Source organism: Crinia signifera, chromosome 8 (assembly GCF_055691185.1).
Source record: "Crinia signifera chromosome 8, ASM5569118v1, whole genome shotgun sequence".
NCBI classification, from domain to species: domain Eukaryota; kingdom Metazoa; phylum Chordata; class Amphibia; order Anura; family Myobatrachidae; genus Crinia; species Crinia signifera.
The window spans coordinates 143,958,432-143,982,399 of record NC_139224.1 but is presented as its reverse complement, the minus strand read 5'-3'; the positions used below and the strand labels follow the sequence as shown (position 1 = coordinate 143,982,399).

The window sequence follows — 23,968 nt, the reverse complement described above, 5'->3', positions numbered from 1 at the left end:
CTGCAGCCTAACTCTACTTTCTCCTTAGTGTCTAAACCAAAAGGTAGGAGGGCCCTGCTCACAAGCTGTCATTCTATATAATAAAAGAATAAAAGGCTAATGCTGCTCATCATCTCTATAGGGGAGGGGGGTATTCAAGTATTTTGCATGCAGGTGGCCACTACATGGAGCCTGACGGAGCAGTTCATGTATTGCTCCATTCGGACATACACCGCTGCCAGCGCTGATGTTACTGTGGTGTTGGGAACTAGTGCAGTATATGACTATTATATGGGTTCTCTATCTGTGTATAGAGCTATAAAGTTGTATCCAGAGCAATTCATTGATTGGTACTAAAAACATTTAACACTCACCCATTCTTTCTGTTATCAGGGTGCCAAGGAGTTTGTAGTGCCAACCCAGGAGCATGGCAAGTTTTACTCCTTACCCCAGAGCCCGCAACAATTCAAGCAGCTACTTATGGTTGGTGGCTTGGACAGGTGAGATCCGGCGCCATGGAAACCAGTCACACGTTCTGCTGTGTGTAAGCTCATTGGGGCAGGTGCTCCTATATCTTACATGAGTAAGACGTGTACTTTATTGGGGACACGGTCATTAGCTCATCCCTATTAATGTCCACATGCATTGGGTCGACATGGGTAAGGTAAACAGGGTTGGAAGGTCGACACAAGCATTAGGTTGACAATGGGAAGGTAGACAGTCAAAGGTCGACATGAGTTTTTAACCTCTTTTTGCCGACATGTGCTGACAGGCGGTATTTTATACCTTACCATCCACTACGGCATGGTGGGAGTATTAAAAATAGAGTGCCAAGCGCAGCGAGGCACCGTGCCCAAAGCATGGCGCGCGCAGCTGTACACTTAGACAGTGTCCATGTTAACTGTGTCGACATTCGGGATTAAAAAAACGTGAAAAATTCCGGTACTTGTTTCCTAGCACGGCGCCCGTCGTGGTTAATCACATACCTTATTGTATACCCACTTGAAATGGCCCCCCACTGTTAACGCCACCCCACTATTGACAGCAACCCGAAGCGTGGCGAGCGCAGTGGTACGCGTCCTTTGACCTTTTCATACCCCCACTATCCACGTCGGCGTGGAGTTGATTTTATAAAGTGTGGCGAGCGCAGCGAGCCACTGAGCCTGAAGCGTGGGAGGGAACGCGTAATACCTGTGCGCTCGCCACACTTTATAAGATCAACTCCACGCCGTGGATAGTGGGGGTATGAAAAGGTTGGAGGACGCGTACCGCCGCCCCTCGTGGGCTCGTGGCGCTCGCCACGCTTCGGGTTGGCGTCAATACTGGGGTGGCGTTAACAATGGGGTGCAATAAAAATTGGGGTGTACAGTATATTTTACATTGGTCCCAATGTAAAATTGGGTCTCAGGGACCATTTTACATTGATTCCAATGTAAAAATCGTGTCGATCGCATGCGATTTGGTTGCATGCGATGCGATCGACGCAATTTTTTAGGTCCCGATCAATGCAATTAAAATCGTTGGCACCGTGCTAGGAAACAAGTACCAAAAGTCCTTTAGACCATCAACCTTCCCATTGTCAACTTAATGCTTGGGTCGTACTTCTTAGCCTGTGACCTTACCCATGTTGAGATATTTAAGGTGTCGATCTAAGGCCTTTCGACCTTCAGTGGTCAACCTAACCCATGCCCGGATGTACTGATCTGATTTCTTATGTGAGAGGCCGTCATTTCTGATTGCATTTGCTATCTGTTTTTTTGTTCCTTTACATTGTTATTTCATTTGTCACTGTCTCTAATTTGGTGAGAGTAGTATTGTACTGTATTATAAGATCCTACACTGAAAGGAAGTGACTAAATCAGTGTATGAGGAACAACTGGGGGGTTGGAAAATGAAGGGTTTATCTAGAAAAGACAGACAAGCCTCCAGGGAGCGACAGCCAAAATACTATCCTATATAATAAAAGGCTAACACTGCTCCTCACCTCTATGGGAGGGGGGGGGGGGTTTCAAGTGTTGTGCACATCAACAGACACTAGATGGCACCCAACCGAGAAATTCAAATGTTGCTCTATTTGGACGCGCACCGCCGCCGGCGCTGACAGCACTGTTATGATGTTTCGTCACACGGGCTGGGAACTAGCTTATACATAAATTACAGTTGATGATCCATGTAATACAGAAGCTCTACTTAGAAATTCAGAGTTTGAACAGGAGTTAAATACAGTTCTATGTGAATAAACCAGAAAGCGATAGTAAATATTATTGTTATCATCAGTATTGTACTTTTATTTATAAGGTGCCACAGTGAGTCCACGGTAACTTACAAAGGGCCATAATACAGAAGCCGAAGCAATACACACAGAACAATAAAAGACTTGCAGTAGTAAAGGTTGCCTAACATGGGACACAGCTGTGCAACCATTGGCCACCCTGCACGTAGTACTAGCATATTAGCAATATAAAATAGAATATAAACATTTCCTTGTATTACACCAGCATAGACTTGCATTGTATGACCTTGCATGGTTTTAAAATATAATAATTAAAGCAATTTACAAGTCTTTTATTAGTTTTAAAATGATCTGATCGACTCTATAATTGGACAAGTACATTTATTTAAGGACTGATATGGTCTGATCATCTCCGGCTCACTGTATATAAAAATGATCACTGTCAATGTTATCGATACGGTTTTGTTTATCAATATCAACTGAGAGCAATTAATATATTTGGAGAAAAAAAAACTATTTAAAGTGAAATTATTGTTTTGCATTAGTACACAAAACAGAATACAAAAAGACACACATCCATCCTAACGCTGCAGCACAAACTGGTAGAAGACGGTCCTGTTCTTGGCTGTGCCAGGGGCTTCAGATTTCCTCGCGCAGCCCCAGCTGAGGGGTGCCGGACGGGGTCCCGACAGTCGGGATCCCGACAAGCATTCACCTGACGTCAGGATCCCGACGGCCACCGGCTATTTTCCATCGTGGGGGTTCACAACCCCCATAGAGGGAGAATAGAACTGCCTGCAGCATGGTGAGCGCAGCGAGCCCGCAAGGGGCTTAGTTGCGCTCACCATGCTGTCTGGGTCCGGCCAGTCGGGATCCCGACAGCGGGATAATGACTGTCGGGATCCCGACTGTCGGACCCCAATACCACACCCCCAGCTGAGGTCCCCTGGAGAGGACACGTGTAATGGCCCACAGGCACGCAAGTGCCCTCCGCTTATCAGAGTATAAGTATTAGTACTGGTCTGACACGCCCACAGGAACACAGCTGCAGGCACGTGGGGGTGGATCTTACGGTTACTATTCAGTAATTATGGTATGATTTTATTGGGTCTGACCAAAGTGGCCAGGTCAGTTATATCTCCCAGGGATTACTCTATGAAGAAATGATTAAGTTGGTGTTTGCTTACTCACAGATACTTCCAGGTAGCCCGATGCTACAGGGATGAAGGATCCAGACCAGACCGGCAGCCGGAGTTTACACAGGTAAAGTACTAGGTATTCGGTGCCTGATAAACCAATAGGCTGATGAGGGGACACCAGGATTTTGGAGGGGGGGGGGAATAAATTTCAGTCCTAATTTATTCCATGCGTGTTAGCTATCACCTGTCCCGATGTGCTGTGGGACGGGTGATAGTAAAGTTCTTAAGGTGACTGCCAAATAGCTGTGCCAATGTAACTTACCGATTTAACCATTACTTTATGTACATTGTGCTGCAGAACCAGCTGGGCAGCCTAAAGCCAAAGTCTCCTTCACACACCACAATCATTACTTTTTAGAGGCCTATGTTAACTCCATGTGTATTAGCCTAGGGCACCTGGAACGTTTAAGTATCACATGTGTCGGTCACACTCAGGTGTGCGCTGGATACCAGATGGTGCAGAGTATATGACCTGTTAATGAGATGTTTCTCTTACTGATCTGAACGAGAGCTGAGATATTATCCAGCAGTACCGGTCAGCACATAATCCTATCCGCCACACTTCTGCTCTCTGTGCTAAGTATCTAGTGCATGTGACAGAATGTAGATTCCACTGGGGCAGGGACTGAGGAATCCTTCTCTGTAAAGCTCGTATTGTTTGCACGATGGGCTTGGATCTGATTTGGTAGTAAAAAAAATAACAGCACCTAGGCGACCCATGCTGTGCTGCAGGTGGGGTGGATGTAATGTGCACAAGGGTGTGCCCAAACTGAAGTTTATAGAGCTCATCTAACTCTGAACATGTGTTTTGTCTCTAGGTTGACATTGAAATGTCCTTTGTAGACCAGCAGGGTATTCAGCGGCTGGTGGAGGGCTTGCTGCGTTACTCCTGGCCTGAAGAGAAAGCATCGCTGCCTGATACATTTCCGGTTATGACCTATGCGGAGGCCATGAGCAGTTATGGCGTTGACAAACCTGACACTCGCTTCCAGATGAAGGTGCGACACTTGTCCTTCTGGTTCCTAGTTACATGATTGCATGGATGTGCGCTGGAGCATTGTTTTCATTATCACTAAAAATGTAGGTACTGTAGGGCAATTGTTGCATAATTCAGCTACATTCTTTCTGGATTTAAATACTTGGATTGAGGGGTGGGCAAGGAGGGGGAGGGTGGGAGAACGGTGGTTGCTGAAGGAGCATCGTCCAATGTAAGTCATTATTCCATTGTGCAGTCTGCTGACTGGGAGGTGGTTAGTAGTGAAGCAAACATTGGCCGTTCAGTGGGTTGCGTTATGAGAGTGTCACAGGCGTGTCCGCGTTCAGATGCATAGCCGTGGACATCGGAGGCCGTGGTCAGAGACATTGCACCTTCCATTGGGCTGGTGAAATTTCAATGGCCAATGGGGTGTATTTGTAGGAGATTATAAGCAACATATTGGAGGCAATTACATGGTGTTATATAGTTGGTTTTTGCTACTTTTTATAATGATGGTTTAAGGATAGGCAGAAAGTGTGTTGCAGAAAATAAAGGAGCCCACGGTATTCAGAGGCTGAGACTGACGGGCATATAGACAAGATTGTAAAGTGTTGGAGAAAAACATTTGTCACATCTGCAAGTTCAAAAACACCTTTCCCATCAATACAGCACCCACCATACATGTCCCAGATCATTACACCCCTCTCCCATCAATACAGCACCCAATATACATGTCCCACATCATTACACCCCTCTCCCATCAATACAGCACCCAACATACATGTCCCACATCATTACACCCCTCTCCTATCAATACAGCACCCAACATACATGTCCCACATCATTACACCCCTCTCCCATCAATACAGCACCCAACATACATGTCCCACATCATTACACCCCTCTCCCATCAATACAGCACCCAACATACATGTCCCACATCATTACACCCCTCTCCCATCAATACAGCACCCAACATACATGTCCCAGATCATTACACCCCTCTCCCATCAGTACAGCATCCAACATACATGTCCCACATCATTACACCCCTCTCCCATCAATACAGCACCCAACATACATGTCCCACATCATTACACCCCTCTCCCATCAGTACAGCACCCAACATACATGTCCCACATCATTACACCCCTCTCCCATCAGTACAGCACCCAACATATATGTCCCACATCATTACACCCCTCTCCCATCAATACAGCACCCAACATACATGTCCCACATCATTACACCCCTTTCCCATCAATACAGCACCCAACATATATGTCCCACATCATTACACCCCTTTCCCATCAATACAGCACCCAACATATATGTACCACATCATTACACCCCTCTCCCATCAATACAGCACCCAACATACATGTCCCACATCATTACACCCCTCTCCCATCAATACAGCACCCAACATACATGTCCCACATCATTACACCCCTCTCCCATCCATCAATACAGCACCCAACATACATGTCCCAGATCATTACACCCCTCTCCCATCAATACAGCACCCAACATACATGTCCCAGATCATTACACCCCTCTCCCATCCATCAATACAGCACCCAACATACATGTCCCAGATCATTACACTCCTTTCCAATCAATACAGCACCCAACATACATGTCCCACATCATTACACCCCTCACCCATCAATACAGCACCCAACATACATGTCCCACATCATTACACCCCTCTCCCATCAATACAGCACCCAACATACATGTCCCACATCATTACACCCCTCTCCTATCAATTCCACACCCAACATACATGTCCCACATCATTACACCCCTCTCCCATCAATACAGCACCCAACATACATGTCCCACATCATTACACCCCTTTCCCATCAATACAGCACCCAACATATATGTCCCACATCATTACACCCCTCTCCCATCAATACAGCACCCAACATACATGTCCCACATCATTACACCCCTCTCCCATCAATACAGCACCCAACATACATGTCCCACATCATTACACCCCTCTCCCATCCATCAATACAGCACCCAACATACATGTCCCAGATCATTACACCCCTCTCCCATCAATACAGCACCCAACATACATGTCCCAGATCATTACACCCCTCTCCCATCCATCAATACAGCACCCAACATACATGTCCCAGATCATTACACTCCTTTCCAATCAATACAGCACCCAACATACATGTCCCACATCATTACACCCCTCACCCATCAATACAGCACCCAACATACATGTCCCACATCATTACACCCCTCTCCCATCAATACAGCACCCAACATACATGTCCCACATCATTACACCCCTCTCCTATCAATTCCACACCCAACATACATGTCCCACATCATTACACCCCTCTCCCATCAATACAGCACCCAACATACATGTCCCACATCATTACACCCCTCTCCCATCCATCAATACAGCACCCAACATACATGTCCCACATCATTACACCCCTCTCCCATCCATCAATACAGCACCCAACATACATGTCCCACATCATTACACCCCTCTCCCATCAATACAGCACCCAACATACATGTCCCACATCATTACACCCCTCTCCCATCCATCAATACAGCACCCAACATACATGTCCCACATCATTACACCCCTCTCCCATCAATACAGCACCCAACATACATGTCCCACATCATTACACCCCTCTCCCATCCATCAATACAGCACCCAACATACATGTCCCACATCATTACACCCCTCTCCCATCCATCAATACAGCACCCAACATACATGTCCCACATCATTACACCCCTCTCCCATCAATACAGCACCCAACATACATGTCCCACATCATTACACCCCTCTCCCATCAATACAGCACCCAACATACATGTCCCACATCATTACACCCCTCTCCCATCCATCAATACAGCACCCAACATACATGTCCCACATCATTACACCCCTCTCCCATCAATACAGCACCCAACATACATGTCCCACATCATTACACCCCTCTCCCATCCATCAATACAGCACCCAACATACATGTCCCACATCATTACACCCCTCTCCCATCAATTCCACACCCAACATACATGTCCCACATCATTACACCCCTCTCCCATCAATACAGCACCCAACATACATGTCCTACATCATTACACCCCTCTCCCATCAATACAGCACCCAACATACATGTCCCACATCATTACACCCCTCTCCCATCAATACAGCACCCAACATACATGTCCCACATCATTACACCCCTCTCCCATCCATCAATACAGCACCCAACATACATGTCCCACATCATTACACCCCTCTCCCATCAATACAGCACCCAACATACATGTCCCACATCATTACACCCCTCTCCCATCAATACAGCACCCAACATACATGTCCCACATCATTACACCCCTCTCCCATCAATACAGCGCCCAACATACATGTCCCACATCATTACACCCCTCTCCCATCCATCAATACAGCACCCAACATACATGTCCCACATCATTACACCCCTCTCCTATCAATACAGCACCCAACATACATGTCCCACATCATTACACCCCTCTCCTATCAATACAGCACCCAACATACATGTCCCACATCATTACACCCCTCTCCCATCAATACAGCACCCAACATACATGTCCCACATCATTACACCCCTCTCCTATCAATACAGCACCCAACATACATGTCCCACATCATTACACCCCTCTCCCATCCATCAATACAGCACCCAACATACATGTCCCACATCATTACACCCCTCTCCCATCAATACAGCACCCAACATACATGTCTCACATCATTACACCCCTCTCCTATCAATTCCACACCCAACATACATGTCCCACATCATTACACCCCTCTCCTATCAATTTCACACCCAACATACATGTCCCACATCATTACACCCCTCTCCCATCAATACAGCACCCAACATACATGTCCCACATCATTACACCCCTCTCCCATCAATACAGCACCCAACATACATGTCCCACATCATTACACCCCTCTCCTATCAATACAGCACCCAACATACATGTCCCACATCATTACACCCCTCTCCTATCAATACAGCACCCAACATACATGTCCCACATCATTACACCCCTCTCCCATCAATACAGCACCCAACATACATGTCCCAGATCATTACACCCCTCTCCCATCCATCAATACAGCACCCAACATACATGTCCCACATCATTACACCCCTCTCCCATCAATACAGCACCCAACATACATGTCCCACATCATTACACCCCTCTCCCATCAATACAGCACCCAACATACATGTCCCAGATCATTACACCCCTCTCCCATCCATCAATACAGCACCCAACATACATGTCCCAGATCATTACACCCCTCTCCCATCAATACAGCACCCAACATACATGTCCCAGATCATTACACTCCTTTCCAATCAATGCAGCATAATGTCCATCACATCTAGACCAATGATAACACAGATTTCTATCGCAATAGCATGTTGCGGCTGCAGTTATTTAACTTTGTGGCAAACACACACACAGCACTCCTGAGTACCATCAAGGAGACCACACAGGGGCTAGGCCAGTATTTTCCTACTAGTGTATACCAGAGGACAGCTCCTGGTGTGCTGATACAACTAAGCTCTCCTAGTGGCAGCTGATCAGATGCAGTAAATGCTGCTGTTACACGGATACACTGTAGAGTGACTGTGATCATGTACCAACAGCTTCTGTAGTATTTGGTCCAGTGACACTTGTGTCCTTTCCTTCTTCAGATCACTGACGTGACTTCGCCAATGAGGACGGTCCAGCTGCAGTTTGTTCAGGAAGCCCTCGGTAAAGCCCGCGGCTGTGTGAAAGTGATCAGAGTCCCAGAAGGAGCGGTGAGTGGGACATTTTGCATCTGTTTTATTGAATACATTTTACCATGTTCTATACGTAATCTCGTACATATTTGCCGTCTGTTATTTGTCTGTTTGTCCCGTATGTATTCGGACATTGTTGGAACGATTTGGACAAAACCAAAGCAAGGGGGATTGATTGGGGACAGATTAGGTTCATGATCACTAAAACCCCCAATTCCGAACCCGTGGTCAGGGAAGCAAAATATGTCAACGTTGCATAACATAGAGAGGGTAGAGGACATGGGGTTTAAGAAAAATAAATGTGTTCGGATCCGGAAGCTGACCACAGAGAGGTGTATGCCGGGCACCCCATGGGCATAGGGAGCATGTTCAGGGCCTCATGCTGGATGGATTTGGATTAAAACTTCAGAGAGTGATGGCAAATGGTCTTGGATGCCTATCGGAGTGGCCGGGACCTCTGTCCGATGTAGGTTGGTGTACACCGGGCAGACCTCTGACCCGGGGACATGTTCTGGGCCTTTCACTAGATGGATTTCGATGGAAATGTCACAGATGGATGACACCTCGTCTGAGTGCTTGGGTTCCTGGTGTGACTTCCTGTTGGAGGGAGTCATGCAATACCCAAAAAATTGACAAACTGAAAAAAAATTACAAAAATAATACAAATATTACGTTCTAATAAGTTCTAAAAATACAATTTTTTTTTTTTTACAAAATGCTACAGATACTGAATAAAAGGCAAAGGCTGGGGATTATGGCTACAGGCGAAACCAGACAGACAGAGCTGTCAAGCTTAAAACAAGAGAAGGATAAAGCAGGGTTGCCTACCGTCCCGGAATGGCCAAACGGTTCCCAAAAATCGGGGCCTCCTCCTGGCCCCACCCTGGCTGCAGTGGTAAATTACCGCGATTCACAGCTTTTCGAGTCACCCATTTATACTCCACTGTCAAAGCTCCAGTGTTCCCTATGGCATGGGCAGAATGGATTTATTGGTAAGGCCTAGAATCCTGTTTACCTTCCCTTCCTGGTGCTTGTAGGAGTATTTAGGTAATTGGGACTAGATTTCCTTCACCTTATAAAATCACCACATAGTTTAGGATGCCTTTTGTATTAACTTTCCTTTCTCTTACAGAAGCATCTCACTGGTAAAGCACTGGATGTAATGCTGGATATGATCCGGGACCAGTATAAGCAGGTGCAGTATAAGCAGAGGGGGCAGGAGTCTGTGTTATGGGAGGGAGAATATAATAGTGTGCCCGAAGCATGGCGAGCGGACCAGGTACTTACACGTGTCCATACCGACATAGACACCCAAAAAAATCATGTGAAGCTCATGTCAACCTTTTGACCCTGTCGACCTTATGACTGTAGACCTAGATATTTTAGATCTAAAATACCATAACCCACGTAGATGAGGTATTACAGTATGACGTCACGTAGATGAGGTGTTACAGTATGACGTCACGTAGATGAGGTGTTACAGTATGACGTCACGTAGATTAGGTGTTACAGTATGACGTCACGTAGGTGAGGTGTTACCGTGGGACATCACGTAGATGAGGTGTTATGGTGGGACATCACGTAGATGCGATTTTACGGTGGGACGTCACGTAGGCACGGTGTAACGGTGGGACGTCACATAGATGAGGTGTTACGGTGGGACGTCACGTAGATGCGGTGTTACGGTGGGACGTCACGTAGATGAGGTGTTACGGTGGGACGTCACATAGATGAGGTGTTACGGTGGGACGTCACGTAGATGAGGTGTTACGGTGGGACGTCACGTAGATGAGGTGTTCCATTGGGACGTCACGTAGATGCGGTGTTACGGTGGGACGTCACGTAGATGAGGTATTACAGTATGACGTCACGTAGATGAGGTGTTACGGTGGGACGTCACGTAGATGAGGTGTTACGGTGGGACGTCACGTAGATGCGGTGTTACGGTGGGACGTCACGTAGATGCGGTGTTACGGTGGGACGTCACGTAGATGAGGTGTTCCATTGGGACGTCACGTAGATGCGGTGTTACGGTGGGACGTCACGTAGATGAGGTGTTCCATTGGGACGTCACGTAGATGAGGTGTTACGGTGGGACGTCACGTAGGTGAGGTGTTACGGTGGGACGTCACATAGATGAGGTGTTACGGTGGGACGTCACGTAGATGAGGTGTTATAGTAGGACGTCACGTAGGTGAGGTGTTACGGTGGAACGTCACGTAGATGCAGTGTTACGGTGGGACGTCACGTAGATGAGGTGTTCCATTGGGACGTCATGTAGATGAGGTGGGACGTCACGTAGATGAGGTGTTATGTTGGGACGTCACGTAGATGAGATGTTATGTTGGGACATCACGTAGATGAGGTGTTCCATTGGGACGTCACGTAGATGAGGTGGGACGTCACGTATATGAGGTGTTATGTTGGGACGTCACGTAGATGAGGTGTTATGTTGGGACGTCACGTAGATGAGGTGTTATGTTGGGACGTCACGTAGATGAGGTGTTACGGTGGGATGTCGCGTAGATGAGGTGTTACGGTGGGACGTCACGTAGATGAGGTGTTACGGTGGGACGTCGCGTAGATGAGTTGTTACGGTGGGATGTCGCATAGATGAGGTGTTACGGTGGGACATTACGTAGAATGAGGTGAAGCTGGAAGCACTATACACGCATGTTCCGGGCAGGTATAATATACAGTATCTACCCTAGATCTATCACTACTCTGGTCATGGGACAATGTCAGCTGTAGTGCAATAATACATTTCCTAACTAATAATACATTTCCCCTTCAGCCAGGCAGCATCCGCTGGAAACACAGGAGTCCAGGGATAATATGCTGCAAACACCTGTCATGTTATAAACCTTTTACAGGTCACCAAAGGCTTCCTTACCCATATGAAGCTATAGGCAGAGTACATATATACAGCACGTTACTGGTGACCGATATTGGTAATAATTCAGGGGGTGCATAATGTAGTGACACCATACCTCACTGATTAGAAGCAGCAGCATCATTAATATATATATATATATATATATATATATATATATATATATATATATATGTGATTTTTTCCCACAGGAAGTAATTGCTGTGGTTGTGAGACCAGACGGATCCTGGAAATCTCTCCTGAGTAAATATCTCAGCGAGGACCAGCAGAAGGATCTTGCAGGAGCTACTGGGGCGAAGGCTGAAGATCTCCTCCTACTGGCGGCAGGGCAGCATGACACCACTGTGAGTGTACTCTCCAGTCCCAAATACTGCGCTAACCCGTACATAGAGAACACTAATGATGACAGGGAACACAGACTGCTCTGCATCCTGTATGATAAAAGCCACTGCTCAGTCACAATAGATTTGTAGCTTTTTCTAAAAATCCATCTTTGCAGTTTTTGATCCAGGTTCACAAATACCTTGCGGGGCGTGATTTACCTGAGAATTCCTCCAAATGCAGCATCTATATTTTGGGATAAGTAGTTGGTATTCTCCCTACTGACCTGTATGTACAGATGATGGTACCCGGAGGAAAGTTGTATCCCAGTTTATGATCACCTTTGTCATTCTTGGCCAATGGGGTTTCCTGTGTTTTGAATTGAAGTTCTATTAAAAGTAACTGAACTGTGTCAGTAAATTCCTGTTAGTATTTCAGTGTCAGACTGAGAATCACCAGACTTCCTTAGCAATAGATACACCAATGGCTGATATGTAAGGGATCCCTGATCATTACACACATGTGGACCTTTGGCTTCTGCAGGGTGCAGTGTGGGACATGTGCTGGATCACTGGGACAAGTACGTTTCCGCACCCTCCGTTATATGGTGACGGTGGCATTGAGTTACATACAAAAAGGGCTGATCTATCTTTATACCCAAATTTGGAGAAACCAAGTCACTTCCATAATATTACCTTCCCTATAGCCACTAACAATGGTGGGATAGGGCTCTGACAGGGGGGATCCCAGCGGTCAGTATCCAGACATCACAATCCCGACTGCCGGTGCTCCGGCAGGGGGCAAGTGCAAAGAAGCCCCTTGCAAGCTCACTTCACCCGCCACGCTGCGGGCTTGGTGGTTCGCTTTGCTCGCCTCAGTTTCTGTTTCCCTCTATGGGGGTTGTGGACCCCCACAAGGGAGAATAGCCCCTGTCAGTCGGGATCCCCCCTGTTGGAGCACTGGCAGCCGTGATTCCGATGCCTGGATACTGACTGCCAGGATTTCCCCTGAAGGGCAGTCATCCAGCACCCCTAACCATGGATATTCGGGCACACACCATCACCTGAGCAGATAGTAGCTAGGAGATAGTAACCTGATGAAGATGCTCAGCCATATCCAGCAATATGAGGATGAGGAGGGAGCCAGAGCCGTCTCACTCGCTACAGCGTTTGATACCAGATGTATGGAATGTTCTTTGCTATTATCCCATGCTGAAGGTGTACGTCTACCATACACCTGGGACCTATGTAATGGGCTCCTAGTTTTCTGGTGTATTTGGATGCAGGACAATCTCGGACCAGCGTCCCGCACCTGTTACATATGGCTCTTGGTATCACTCCGCTGTGGCATATAGGCAGGGAGGGAAGTTTTCTTTTTATATGAACAATATGATTGCAGATACTCGCAGAGCACAATCTTCTGTTCGAGTCTAAGGATCTTGGGGTCACATATGGATGCTGCCATAGTGTGTGTGGGTTTGTGGGGGAGTGTTGTTCTTGCCAGGTTCCCACTGTTCCCAGTCTTCACAAACCGCCCCCGGGTGTATTGGGACATGGTGCTGGCAGTCGATGAGTTATCCTATACCATCCAAATAATAAACCACCATTCTTTTGTTTCTTTTTCTCCCATAGTGCACTGCTCTAGGGAAGCTGCGGCTGGAAGTTGCCTCTAACCTGGAAGAATGTGGGGTGTCTCTGCGTGACCCCAATGCTGTCCATTTCCTGTGGGTGGTGGACTTTCCGCTTTTTCTGCCTAAAGAAGACAAAGCCGAAGAGCTGGAGTCTGCGCATCACCCATTCACCGCTCCTCATCCAGAAGACATGGAGCTTCTACACACAGACCCAGCTAAGGTACCAGCCTCCAATACCAGTATGTCTAACTGTCCCATCTTATAGACGTGCCATGTATCACCATCACCAATATATATACCAACACGCTTACCCGTCCTATAAATGTGCCATGTATCACCAATATATATATATATATATCAACATGCTTACCAGTCCTATAGATGTGCCATGTATCACCAATATATATACCAACACGCTTACCAGTCCTATAGATGTGCCATGTATCACCAATATATATATACCAACATGCTTACCAGTCCTATAGATGTGCCATGTATCACCAATATATATACCAACACGCTTACCGGTCCTATAGATGTGTCATGTATCACCAATATATATACCAACACGCTTACCTGTCCTATAGATGTGCCATGTATCACCATCCAAATACCAACACCAATATATGTACCAACACGCTTACCAGTCCTATAGATGTGCCATGTATCACCAATATATATACCAACATGCTTACCTGTCCTATAGATGTGCCATGTATCACCAATATATATACCAACACGCTTACCAGTCCTATAGATGTGCCATGTATCACCAATATATATACCAACACGCTTACCTGTCCTATAGATGTGCCATGTATCACCATCCAAATACCAACACCAATATATGTACCAACACGCTTACCAGTCCTATAGATGTGCCATGTGTCACCAATATATATACCAAAATGCTTACCAGTCCTATAGATGTGCCATGTATCACCAATATATATAACAACACGCTTACCAGTCCTATAGATGTGCCATGTATCACCAATATATATATATAACAACACGCTTACCAGTCCTATAGATGTGCCATGTATCACCAATATATATAACAACACGCTTACCAGTCCTATAGATGTGCCATGTATCACCAATATATATATATAACAACACGCTTACCAGTCCTATAGATGTGCCATGTTTCACCAATATATATACCAACACACTTACCAGTCCTATAAATGTGCCATGTATCACCAACCACAGTACTGACAGCACTTTATTATCCATCCATACACCTACCTGTATTGGTACTTGGTGATGGTCGCTGTGCTAGGACCGTAAGGCCGGCGGCTGTGTGTAATAAGTGTATTTCGAGATAATGAATATTTTAGGTCGGTGATCCACATAATTGCACTTTCTTTGTTGTCCTAAAGATATGTGTGCCTATAATGTTTCCTCGTACTGACCCCTAATGTGTAGCACACTTAGTGATTATAGATTTGTCCTATATTCTTGCTGTAGGACTTTGCCGTTTGAATAATGATACTAGTTATCCAACTTGCCAAGCTGCCCATGCAGCAGTGGTGCCATTGTTTTCCTTCTCTTCCGAAGAATCCCTTTATATTTTCTACAGTACTTCTGGGGTGTGGCATAGTGGTAAATGTGTGTGTGTGTGTGTGTGTGTGTGTGTGTGTGATGTAACATGAGGGTGAGACTGGGCAGAATATACAAGCAGTAGACACAACTACCCTTGTTGCTGACAGGCTGCACAAAGGCGCAGCATATAGAGATGTGTAGTATAGTCCTTTCACTACAATATATATTTTCAGGGTATTTAAGGTTTTCTCTTAGGGATACACATTCATCTAAAAAAATAAGCCATTTGCTCCTATAGCAGGGGTGGGGAACCTCCGGCCCGCGGGCCGGATACGGCCCCCGCACCCAGTTTGTCCGGCCCGCCCGCCTGCCTATATTACAGCCGCCCGCCCGCCAATACTACAGAAGTATCATCCGCCCGACCGCCTACATTTTATACCAGCCGCCGGGGATGGCTGCTGCTGCTGGTGCCGCCGAGGAGATGTGCAGAAGACGCGCCCGCCAATCACTGCCGGCGCATCCCCTCCACAGCCACTGTGATTGGAGGGCGCGTCTTCTACACATCTCCCCGGCAGCAGCAGCAGCAGCCATCCCCGGCGCCTGGTATGTAATATAGGAGGGCGGGCGGCTGATACCTCAGTAATATAGGCGGGCGGGCGGCTGATACAGTACATCAGTTATATTGGCGGGCGGGCGGGCAGCTGATTAATCGATAATATAGCCGGGCGGGTGGCGGGGGAGATGTGCAGAAGACGCGCCCGCCAATGCCGCTCCTCTCACCCTCCCTTCCCCAGTGACTGACACATCCAGGGGTTGTCATTTACCCCTGGATTCACCCCCAAACAGGTTAATGTTATTATGTCTGATTCTCATAATCAGACATAATCACATTAACCTGTTTGGGGGTGACACCCCCCCTTCCTCCACACTGTCACTTTTTATGTCGCTGCCCGTGTGTATAATGCCCACATGTATATGCCGCTGCCCGTGTGTATAATGCCCACATGTATATGGCGCTGCCCTTGTGTATTATGCCCACATGTATATGCCGCTGCCCGTGTGTATAATGCCCACATGTATATGCCGCTGCCAGTGTGTATAATGCCCACATGTATATTCTGCTGCCAGTGTGTATAATGCCCACATGTATATTCTGCTGCCAGTGTGTATAATGCCCACATGTATATGCCGCTGCCCTTGTGTATTATGCCCACATGTATATGCCGGTGCCCTGTGTATAATGCCCACATGTATATGCCGCTGCTCTTGTGTATTATGCCCACATGTATATGCCGCTGCCCTTGTGTATTATGCCCACATGTATATGCCGCTGCCCTTGTGTATTATGCCCACATTTATATGCCGGTGCCCTGTGTATAATGCCCACATGTATATGCCGGTGCCCTGTGTATAATGCCCACATGTATATTCTGCTGCCAGTGTGTATAATGCCCACATGTATATGCCGCTGCCCTGTGTATAATGCCCACATGTATATTCTGCTGCCAGTGTGTATAATGCCCACATGTATATGCCGCTGCCCTGTGTATAATGCCCACGCGTATATGCCGATAATTGATAATTTTTATATGGCCCCCGAAGGGTTTTCAAATTTTCCAAATGGCCCTCGGTAGAAAAAAGGTTCCCCACCCCTGTCCTATAGAATGCACAGGTTACACTGTTCTATATAGGAGTTCTGCCCGCATGGTGGCTGCATCCACCGTTACTGTCTATGTACAAGATGAAGACATTTGCCCTCCGTGTGACTCTAAACCTGTCTCCGTCAGGTCCGTAGCCAGCACTATGATCTGGTACTTAATGGCAGCGAGGTAGGAGGTGGCTCCATTCGTATCCACAATTCACAGCTTCAGCGCTGGATCCTTGGGGACATCCTAAAGGTGAGTGACATCCACTTGTGTCTGAGTGTGATTCCTGGGCAGAACTTTGGACATGTTGTCGCTACGCTGGGCCACATCGCAGATCCTGGGCATATTTGTTGTTTATTTGGCAGCATTTGAAAAGTAACATTATGTGACGCAAATCCCTCATGTGCGAGATCATTTATAGAAAGGTCGCAATAGCGGTTATGTCCCCGTAACCAGGAATGTCCACACGTGTATATATTGCTGGAGAGAAGTCAGTGCGCCATCTTTGCCTGGAACCTTTATTATTGCATAGTTGCGACTGGTTTTCAATACTCGTGCTTAATTCTATAGTGACATTGCTCTGTTGTTTATGATCAATGTGATTTTATTCTGTTTATATCTACAGTATGTATACAAAAGAAATGCCATGGGCAGGGGCTTATATAGTGCACAGCAGTGCTGCCCAGCCCTTGGAGACACAGCAGGGTTTTTTTTATTTAGGGAGCGATCTCCCGAGAAATCCTGCCCTGTGAGGAGCGCTCCCTAAAAAAAAAAAAAAAAAAAACACCAGTGAAGGGGTTAATAAAAGCATTACACTATAGATAATACCCATAGTCCAGTGCATCATAAGGTAACATAAATATAAGGATAAAAAAAAAAAGATATGCTAATCCCAATGTAACCGGAATAAGATTGGTTATCTATCTTAACCATTTGTTTTTGAAGAGTATATGATATGTAATAATGACACTAGAAGTTGTGTGTTGCTCTGCAGGAAGATGTGGGTCTCCTGTCGCACCTACTGGAAGCCCTGGATTCTGGAGCGCCCCCACATGGAGGAATTGCTCTAGGTAAGCGCATGTATTAGCTTCTTAAAAAAAGAGAAATTCTAATTCTCTCTGCACAAGTAACATCTGCCCCACCTGCAGTGCACATGGTTTTGTCCATCTAAGAAGGATTTTGTCAGAGTGAACTAGAATAAGGCCCATTGTCTCTACTAATCTTTTATCCCGAGAATGTAACACCTGCTCTTTTTAGTCCATTAAAATGTTAACGGTACTTGTTTCCTAGCACGGCCACAATCGCGGGCATCGTGTGCCTTAACTTTAAGGCACACGATGCCCGCGATTTCCTTTGAAAAAAGCACAACTCGGGTACATCGCGTCGGTCGTGTGCCTTGAGAAGGCACACGACGCGACCGACGCGAAGCCCACGATTTCCCCATAGGCTTCAATGTTAAAATATTTTAACATTGAAGCCTATGCGATGGACCCGATTTGTCCATAGGCTTCAATGTTAAATTATTTTAACATTGAAACTGAGTCCATTTAACATAGTTAAAAATGGGAAAAGGCCGAATATGGGCCATTTCTCATTGGGTATGGCCCCGTCATGTGTGTAAAAAATAATGGCCCCCCATTGTGGCCGCCACCGCCACGATTGACGCGAACCCGAAGCGTGGCGAGCGGCGGCAGTGCGCGTCCTCTGACCTTTTCATTCCCCTACTATCCACGTCGGCGTGGAGTTGAGAATAGATTAGTGTGGCGAGCCCCGCGAGGGGACGCGGATACCTTCACAGGTAAACGCGTCCCTCGCGGCCTTGACAGGTATCCGCGTGCGCTCGCCACGCTTCGGGCTCGGTGGTTCGCTGCGCTCGCCACACTAATCTATTCTCAACTCCACGCCGACGTGGATAGTAGGGGAATGAAAAGGTCGGAGGACGCGCACCGCCGCCCCTCGTGGGCTCGCTGCGCTCGCCACGCTTCGGGTTCGCGTCAATCGTGGGGGTGGCGGCCACAATGGGGGGCCATTATTTTTTACACACATGACGGGGCCATACCCAATTAGAAATGGCCCATATTGGCCCTTTTCCCATTTTTAACTATGTTAAATGGACTCCGTTTCAATGTTAAAATAATTTAACATTGAAGCCTATGGACACGATGGACCCGATTTCTCCATAGGCTTCAATGTTAAATTATTTTAACATTGAAGCCTATGGAGAAATCGGGTCGGTCGTGTGCGTTTTGGTATGCACCCGACGCGACCGACACGATTACCACGATAGAAATCGTGGTGGCAGTGCTAGGAAACAAGTACCATGTTAACTATCCTTTGTTAAGATATTAGTCTGTATATGCATAGGCAGGTCAGTATACATTGGTCAGGATGGGGGTAAGTTATTAGGCAGTTATACCGGTCCCTACGCTTCTCCCATAAGGCTAATCACCTAACGTACCGTCTATTTGTACATTACACATTCCTCACTAAGGAACTTTATTGTGTTGTATCTTAGGCTTGGATCGCCTTATTGCCATTATAGTTGGAGCCTCCAGTATACGTGATGTGATCGCTTTCCCCAAGTCGTTCCGGGGTTACGACCTTATGAGTAATGCGCCCGACTATGTGTCTGCGGAGGAGCTGCGGCCGTATCACATACAGGTCACACCTAACAAATGAGATTGCTGCTGGACTCTGATGGGAGCGGCACACCCAGGAATGGGCTGGTTTACAAAGGGGATTTGATGATCATGGTCCAAAAACAGAGAAAAATCTCATCATAGAGGAAAAGTGAAGGCAATTCTCCATGTCCTGTTATAGGGTTTAGCGATAACCCACCCGAAACTCCTGTTATAGTAGCCCTGGCAAAGCCTCATTGGCTGAGCCGTTGGTCAGTGGGCGGTCTTACCCTGCACGCTACTGCCACCTAGCTGCAGATCTGCTCTTATTCAGCAACATTATCTCTTCATGCAAAGTGACCTGGCTGCAGCCACACATTCCCTGTTAGATACACAGCTGGGATCCTATATTATAGTAAATAGCTTCTGTGGCTTACTGCTGCTGGTTCGTGTATTTATATGGGGTAACTATTTGTACTGATTTTATATATATTTTTTACAAATAAATGTTTACAACAAGTCTATAAAAACATAATTACTGCTTTGGATTCTATGGCTTACTACGCGCACCACAGAGAAGCAGAACTAGGTTTCAACAAGTCATCTAGGAGTAATAAAAATTGGTTGCTATGGGCAACATCACCTATTAGATTCTGTCTATCATTTCTCTGTTGCATCCTAGAAAATGAAATGATAGATAGAATCTAATTGGTTGCTATGGGCAAGGAGATCTCTGTTCATTTTTAGAAGCTTTAGTAAATTTACCCCCAAGAGACCGTGGCGGCCATCTTGTAAGCTGAATATACATAGGAACCAGGCTGCCAGTGATGTTACCAGTTAATCACACTACAGACTAGTGCTGTATTCTCACATATATTGGTGAAACCCCTCAGTAGCTCTCACAAATGTTTATTTACTAAGATGGAATCTTGCTATAGGCAACCAATCAGAATCTACCTCTTATTTATCAGCACCTTCTGATAGTTGCTATGGGAAACCAATTAAATTATATATATTATCTTCTAGAACAGGCATGTCCAAACTGCGGCCCTCCAGCTGTTGTGAAACTACACATCCCAGCATGCCTTACAATCATTTTAGCATTCCCAAATAGCAAACTGTAGCAAGGCATGATGGGACTTGTAATTTCACAACATCTGGAGGGCCATAGTTTGGATATGCCTGTTCTAGAAGGTGCTAATAAAAATGGAAATTCTGATTGGTTGCCTATAGCAACATCCCATCTTAATAAATAAATCCCACACATACCTCCCAACATGGCCCATTCCAGGAAGCACAAAATGCTCTGTTCCTGGACTTCCTTCCCAGTGTCAGTTGCAGAGGAGGGTCTGCAGCACAGTCCAAAATTCAAATAGGGAAGTCACACCAACTGCCACCCAATACTTCACCAAACATTACAGTCCATGACTCACTGGCAGGTGTTTCCCCCCTATTTGAGTTTTGTACAGTGGTGCAGCCCCACCTTTGCAGCTGCCACTGGGAAGGAAGTCCAGGAACAGAGCATTTTGTCCCTCCTGGAATGGGTCATGTTGGGCGCTATGCCCACGTTTGTCTACATAACAATCAATTGATGCCCAAGCCCAGAACAACACATTCCCTTGTCAGTAAGAAAAGACACTGGTATTCGCAGTGACCTTTTTTGTTTTTTTTATTACTGATAGTATTGTGATGGATTAATAAAATGTCAGGTTGCATACAATACAACCCTGAAAGTCCAGGGGTGCGAACTGGCCCCATTGACTAAATTATGAATAAAAAAACAATATTTAGCACTTTTTTCGGCAGCAATATGTCAAAACTTTTTGATCAAATATGTAAATATGCATTTTTTTTATAAACATTTGTATTTAACACCAACATATTTTGTCATATTTTATACATACAAAACACGAACATGAATCGGGCAGCCGAAGCTAAAGCCTTCTAACGTTTCCAAGAGTGGGTCATTCCCTGGCTGGCACCCCAGGGCCCTCGTTATACTAAAATGATACAAGTTCTTTAAAAGAAAAAGTGTAAAAGTGGCAGCAGCCAAAAGTAAAGTTCAGTCACAGGCGGCAGAATGCGACCGCAGCAAGGAGAGTAAGAAGCTAGCCGGCACATCGGTGATGGAAGATATTGGTGAGCTCCACCCCCAGGACGCGTAGCGAGTCCTCTTCTTGCGGTTGTCTGCTTCCTGTTTGATCGTCTTGTGCTCTTGTTGTGTTCTCTTTCCTGCTGTTATGTGCTCTCCTTGGGTGCGGCTAAGACCGGGCTGGAGGCCTGCGCCCCCTGTGGGGACTGTGGAGGGGGCTGGGTCCCTGTGGCAGTTTTTATAGAGTTCAGGGTTTTGCTAAACCAGGAGTTTTTGGCAGCTTGTATTTCGTTGAGCAGTGCTCCTCGCTGGTGCTCCAGCTCCTGCACAGAGAGGGAAGGGTCAGACATATGGAACCTTACCAGCACTATGTATTCATCACCCACACCTCAAATAGACTTATTTTGTCTATGAAATGTGGACTTGAGAATGTCAACAGTAATATTTCACGCTAGCAGCGCCATTGGATATTGTGTGCAAACGTTGCTGTGAGAGCTACTCAACATATCCGCTACAAATGCTAGTGCCGCTCACAGCGACTGTTCTTTTTTTATTTTTGCAATATTTAACTAAACTTCAATCAACTGACTTTGCTGTATTTTTATTTATTTATACTAAAAGAACAGTCGCTGTGAGTGACGCTGGCGGTTTTTTTTGTTTTTTTGAGAATCACTCACCCCAACGATGGTACTCAAAGGATTAATGTGCACAATTCAGCAAAAACTACCCAGTCTATGTGGAAGCTGTGAAAGAGGATATGTACATCAATGGTTCTCAACCTCGGTCCTCAAGGACCCCCAACAGTGCACGTTTTCTAGGTCACCTGGCAGGTGTAAAGGTGCACTCATTAGTCACTGACACATCCGGTGGAGCTAATTATTTAACCTGTGATTGTGTGTGGAGACCTGGAAAATGTGCACTGTTCGGGGTCCTTGAGGACTGAGGTTGAGAACCACTGATGTACATGACTGCAGTATACAAAGTATTCGCTACTCCTGCTACCAAACCCATACTCCTTTCACACCAAAAAGCAAATTAGCGGGTTAAAGGTTTTCAACTCAGTATTTTGCTGAATAACCTGGATTTATCTTCAGTGTGAAAGGATCAACCCGGACCTTAAATTCTGGGTTGCCGACCCTGCTCTTTAGCAGGGTTGACCCTTTCATACCGTTGAAAAGCTTTAACCCCGTCATTTCCTACTTGGTGTGAAAGGGGGTCAGACTGCATGCGGCAAAATGACCCGGCCCTCAAAATGCCGGGTTGGCGGTGTGATATTAGTAATGTGTCCCTAATGTGATATCACCAGGTAAATGCTGCTTTTCCCATTAGAAGTCCTGACCATACACACATTCGCCATTAAGAAAGAGAATACGAATATTCTGTTTAGATCTAGACATTGGTGACCATAGGGAATATACCGTAGCTGCTGAATATAACCTTGTGGCCATTCACACAGTAGGCAAGCTAGGCTTCAGCGTGCACATAACCTACATTCAGCCTGGGATAGAATGGGAACCGCTGGCAGAAAAAGGAGCTGAATGGAAATTATTGTAATCTTTAAATCTATCGCCTATACTGTGGAGCCAATGGGACGTCTGTTACAGGTATTGGGCACAGACATATTGTGTGTACGGAGTATATAAGATCAGGAAACATGACGGGAACAACTTACACATTCTAACACAAGGGACACATTCCTCCTGCATTATGTACAGGCACTGACCTGGATTTTGCACTTGGCCTCTACCAGCTGCAGCTTCGTCTGTGCCAGCTCCAGCTCCATCTCCCGCAGGTGTTTCATGATTGAGTCCTTCTCGTCGTCATCGCCTCGGTCACCCGCCTTGCCCCCGCTCTGTGCTGAGCCTTCTTTGCTGAAGATCTCGCTGCAATGACTGCAGGACATCACTTTGGCCTGGAACCAGCAGAGTAAGCCACGGTATTATACCCAGATTACAATAACCTGTTGTCCAATAGATG

At 46.2% G+C, this 23,968-nt stretch overlaps 2 protein-coding genes across 9 annotated transcripts in view; one reads left to right on the top strand and one right to left on the bottom strand.

Moving 5' to 3' along the window:
• DARS2 (aspartyl-tRNA synthetase 2, mitochondrial) overlaps positions 1-20,434 on the top strand; it is a 53,799-nt gene extending 33,365 nt beyond the window's left edge. For 2 of the 3 annotated variants that reach the window (XM_083157300.1, XM_083157299.1), the window contains 11 exons: positions 373-479; positions 3,406-3,475; positions 4,230-4,409; positions 9,154-9,261; positions 9,968-10,138; positions 10,376-10,438; positions 12,328-12,480; positions 14,089-14,307; positions 17,423-17,533; positions 18,276-18,351; positions 19,797-20,434. In XM_083157300.1, the coding sequence (XP_083013426.1) occupies positions 373-479; positions 3,406-3,475; positions 4,230-4,409; positions 9,154-9,261; positions 9,968-10,138; positions 10,376-10,438; positions 12,328-12,480; positions 14,089-14,307; positions 17,423-17,533; positions 18,276-18,351; positions 19,797-19,960 (1,422 nt within the window). In that variant the 3' untranslated portion in view covers positions 19,961-20,434. The remainder of the gene's footprint in view (positions 1-372; positions 480-3,405; positions 3,476-4,229; positions 4,410-9,153; positions 9,262-9,967; positions 10,139-10,375; positions 10,439-12,327; positions 12,481-14,088; positions 14,308-17,422; positions 17,534-18,275; positions 18,352-19,796) is intronic. The other variant, XM_083157301.1, reaches the window with a different exon arrangement.
• A 1,105-nt stretch (positions 20,435-21,539) lies between these two features.
• The window catches only part of RABGAP1L (RAB GTPase activating protein 1 like), a 419,353-nt gene continuing 416,924 nt past the window's right edge, over positions 21,540-23,968 (bottom strand). For 3 of the 6 annotated variants that reach the window (XM_083157293.1, XM_083157294.1, XM_083157292.1), the window contains 2 exons: positions 23,715-23,903; positions 21,540-22,314 (listed from right to left, as the gene is read on the bottom strand). In XM_083157293.1, coding sequence (XP_083013419.1) covers positions 22,138-22,314; positions 23,715-23,903 — 366 coding nt within the window. In that variant the 3' untranslated portion in view covers positions 21,540-22,137. The remainder of the gene's footprint in view (positions 22,315-23,714; positions 23,904-23,968) is intronic. The other 3 variants (XM_083157295.1, XM_083157296.1, XM_083157297.1) reach the window with 1 other exon arrangement.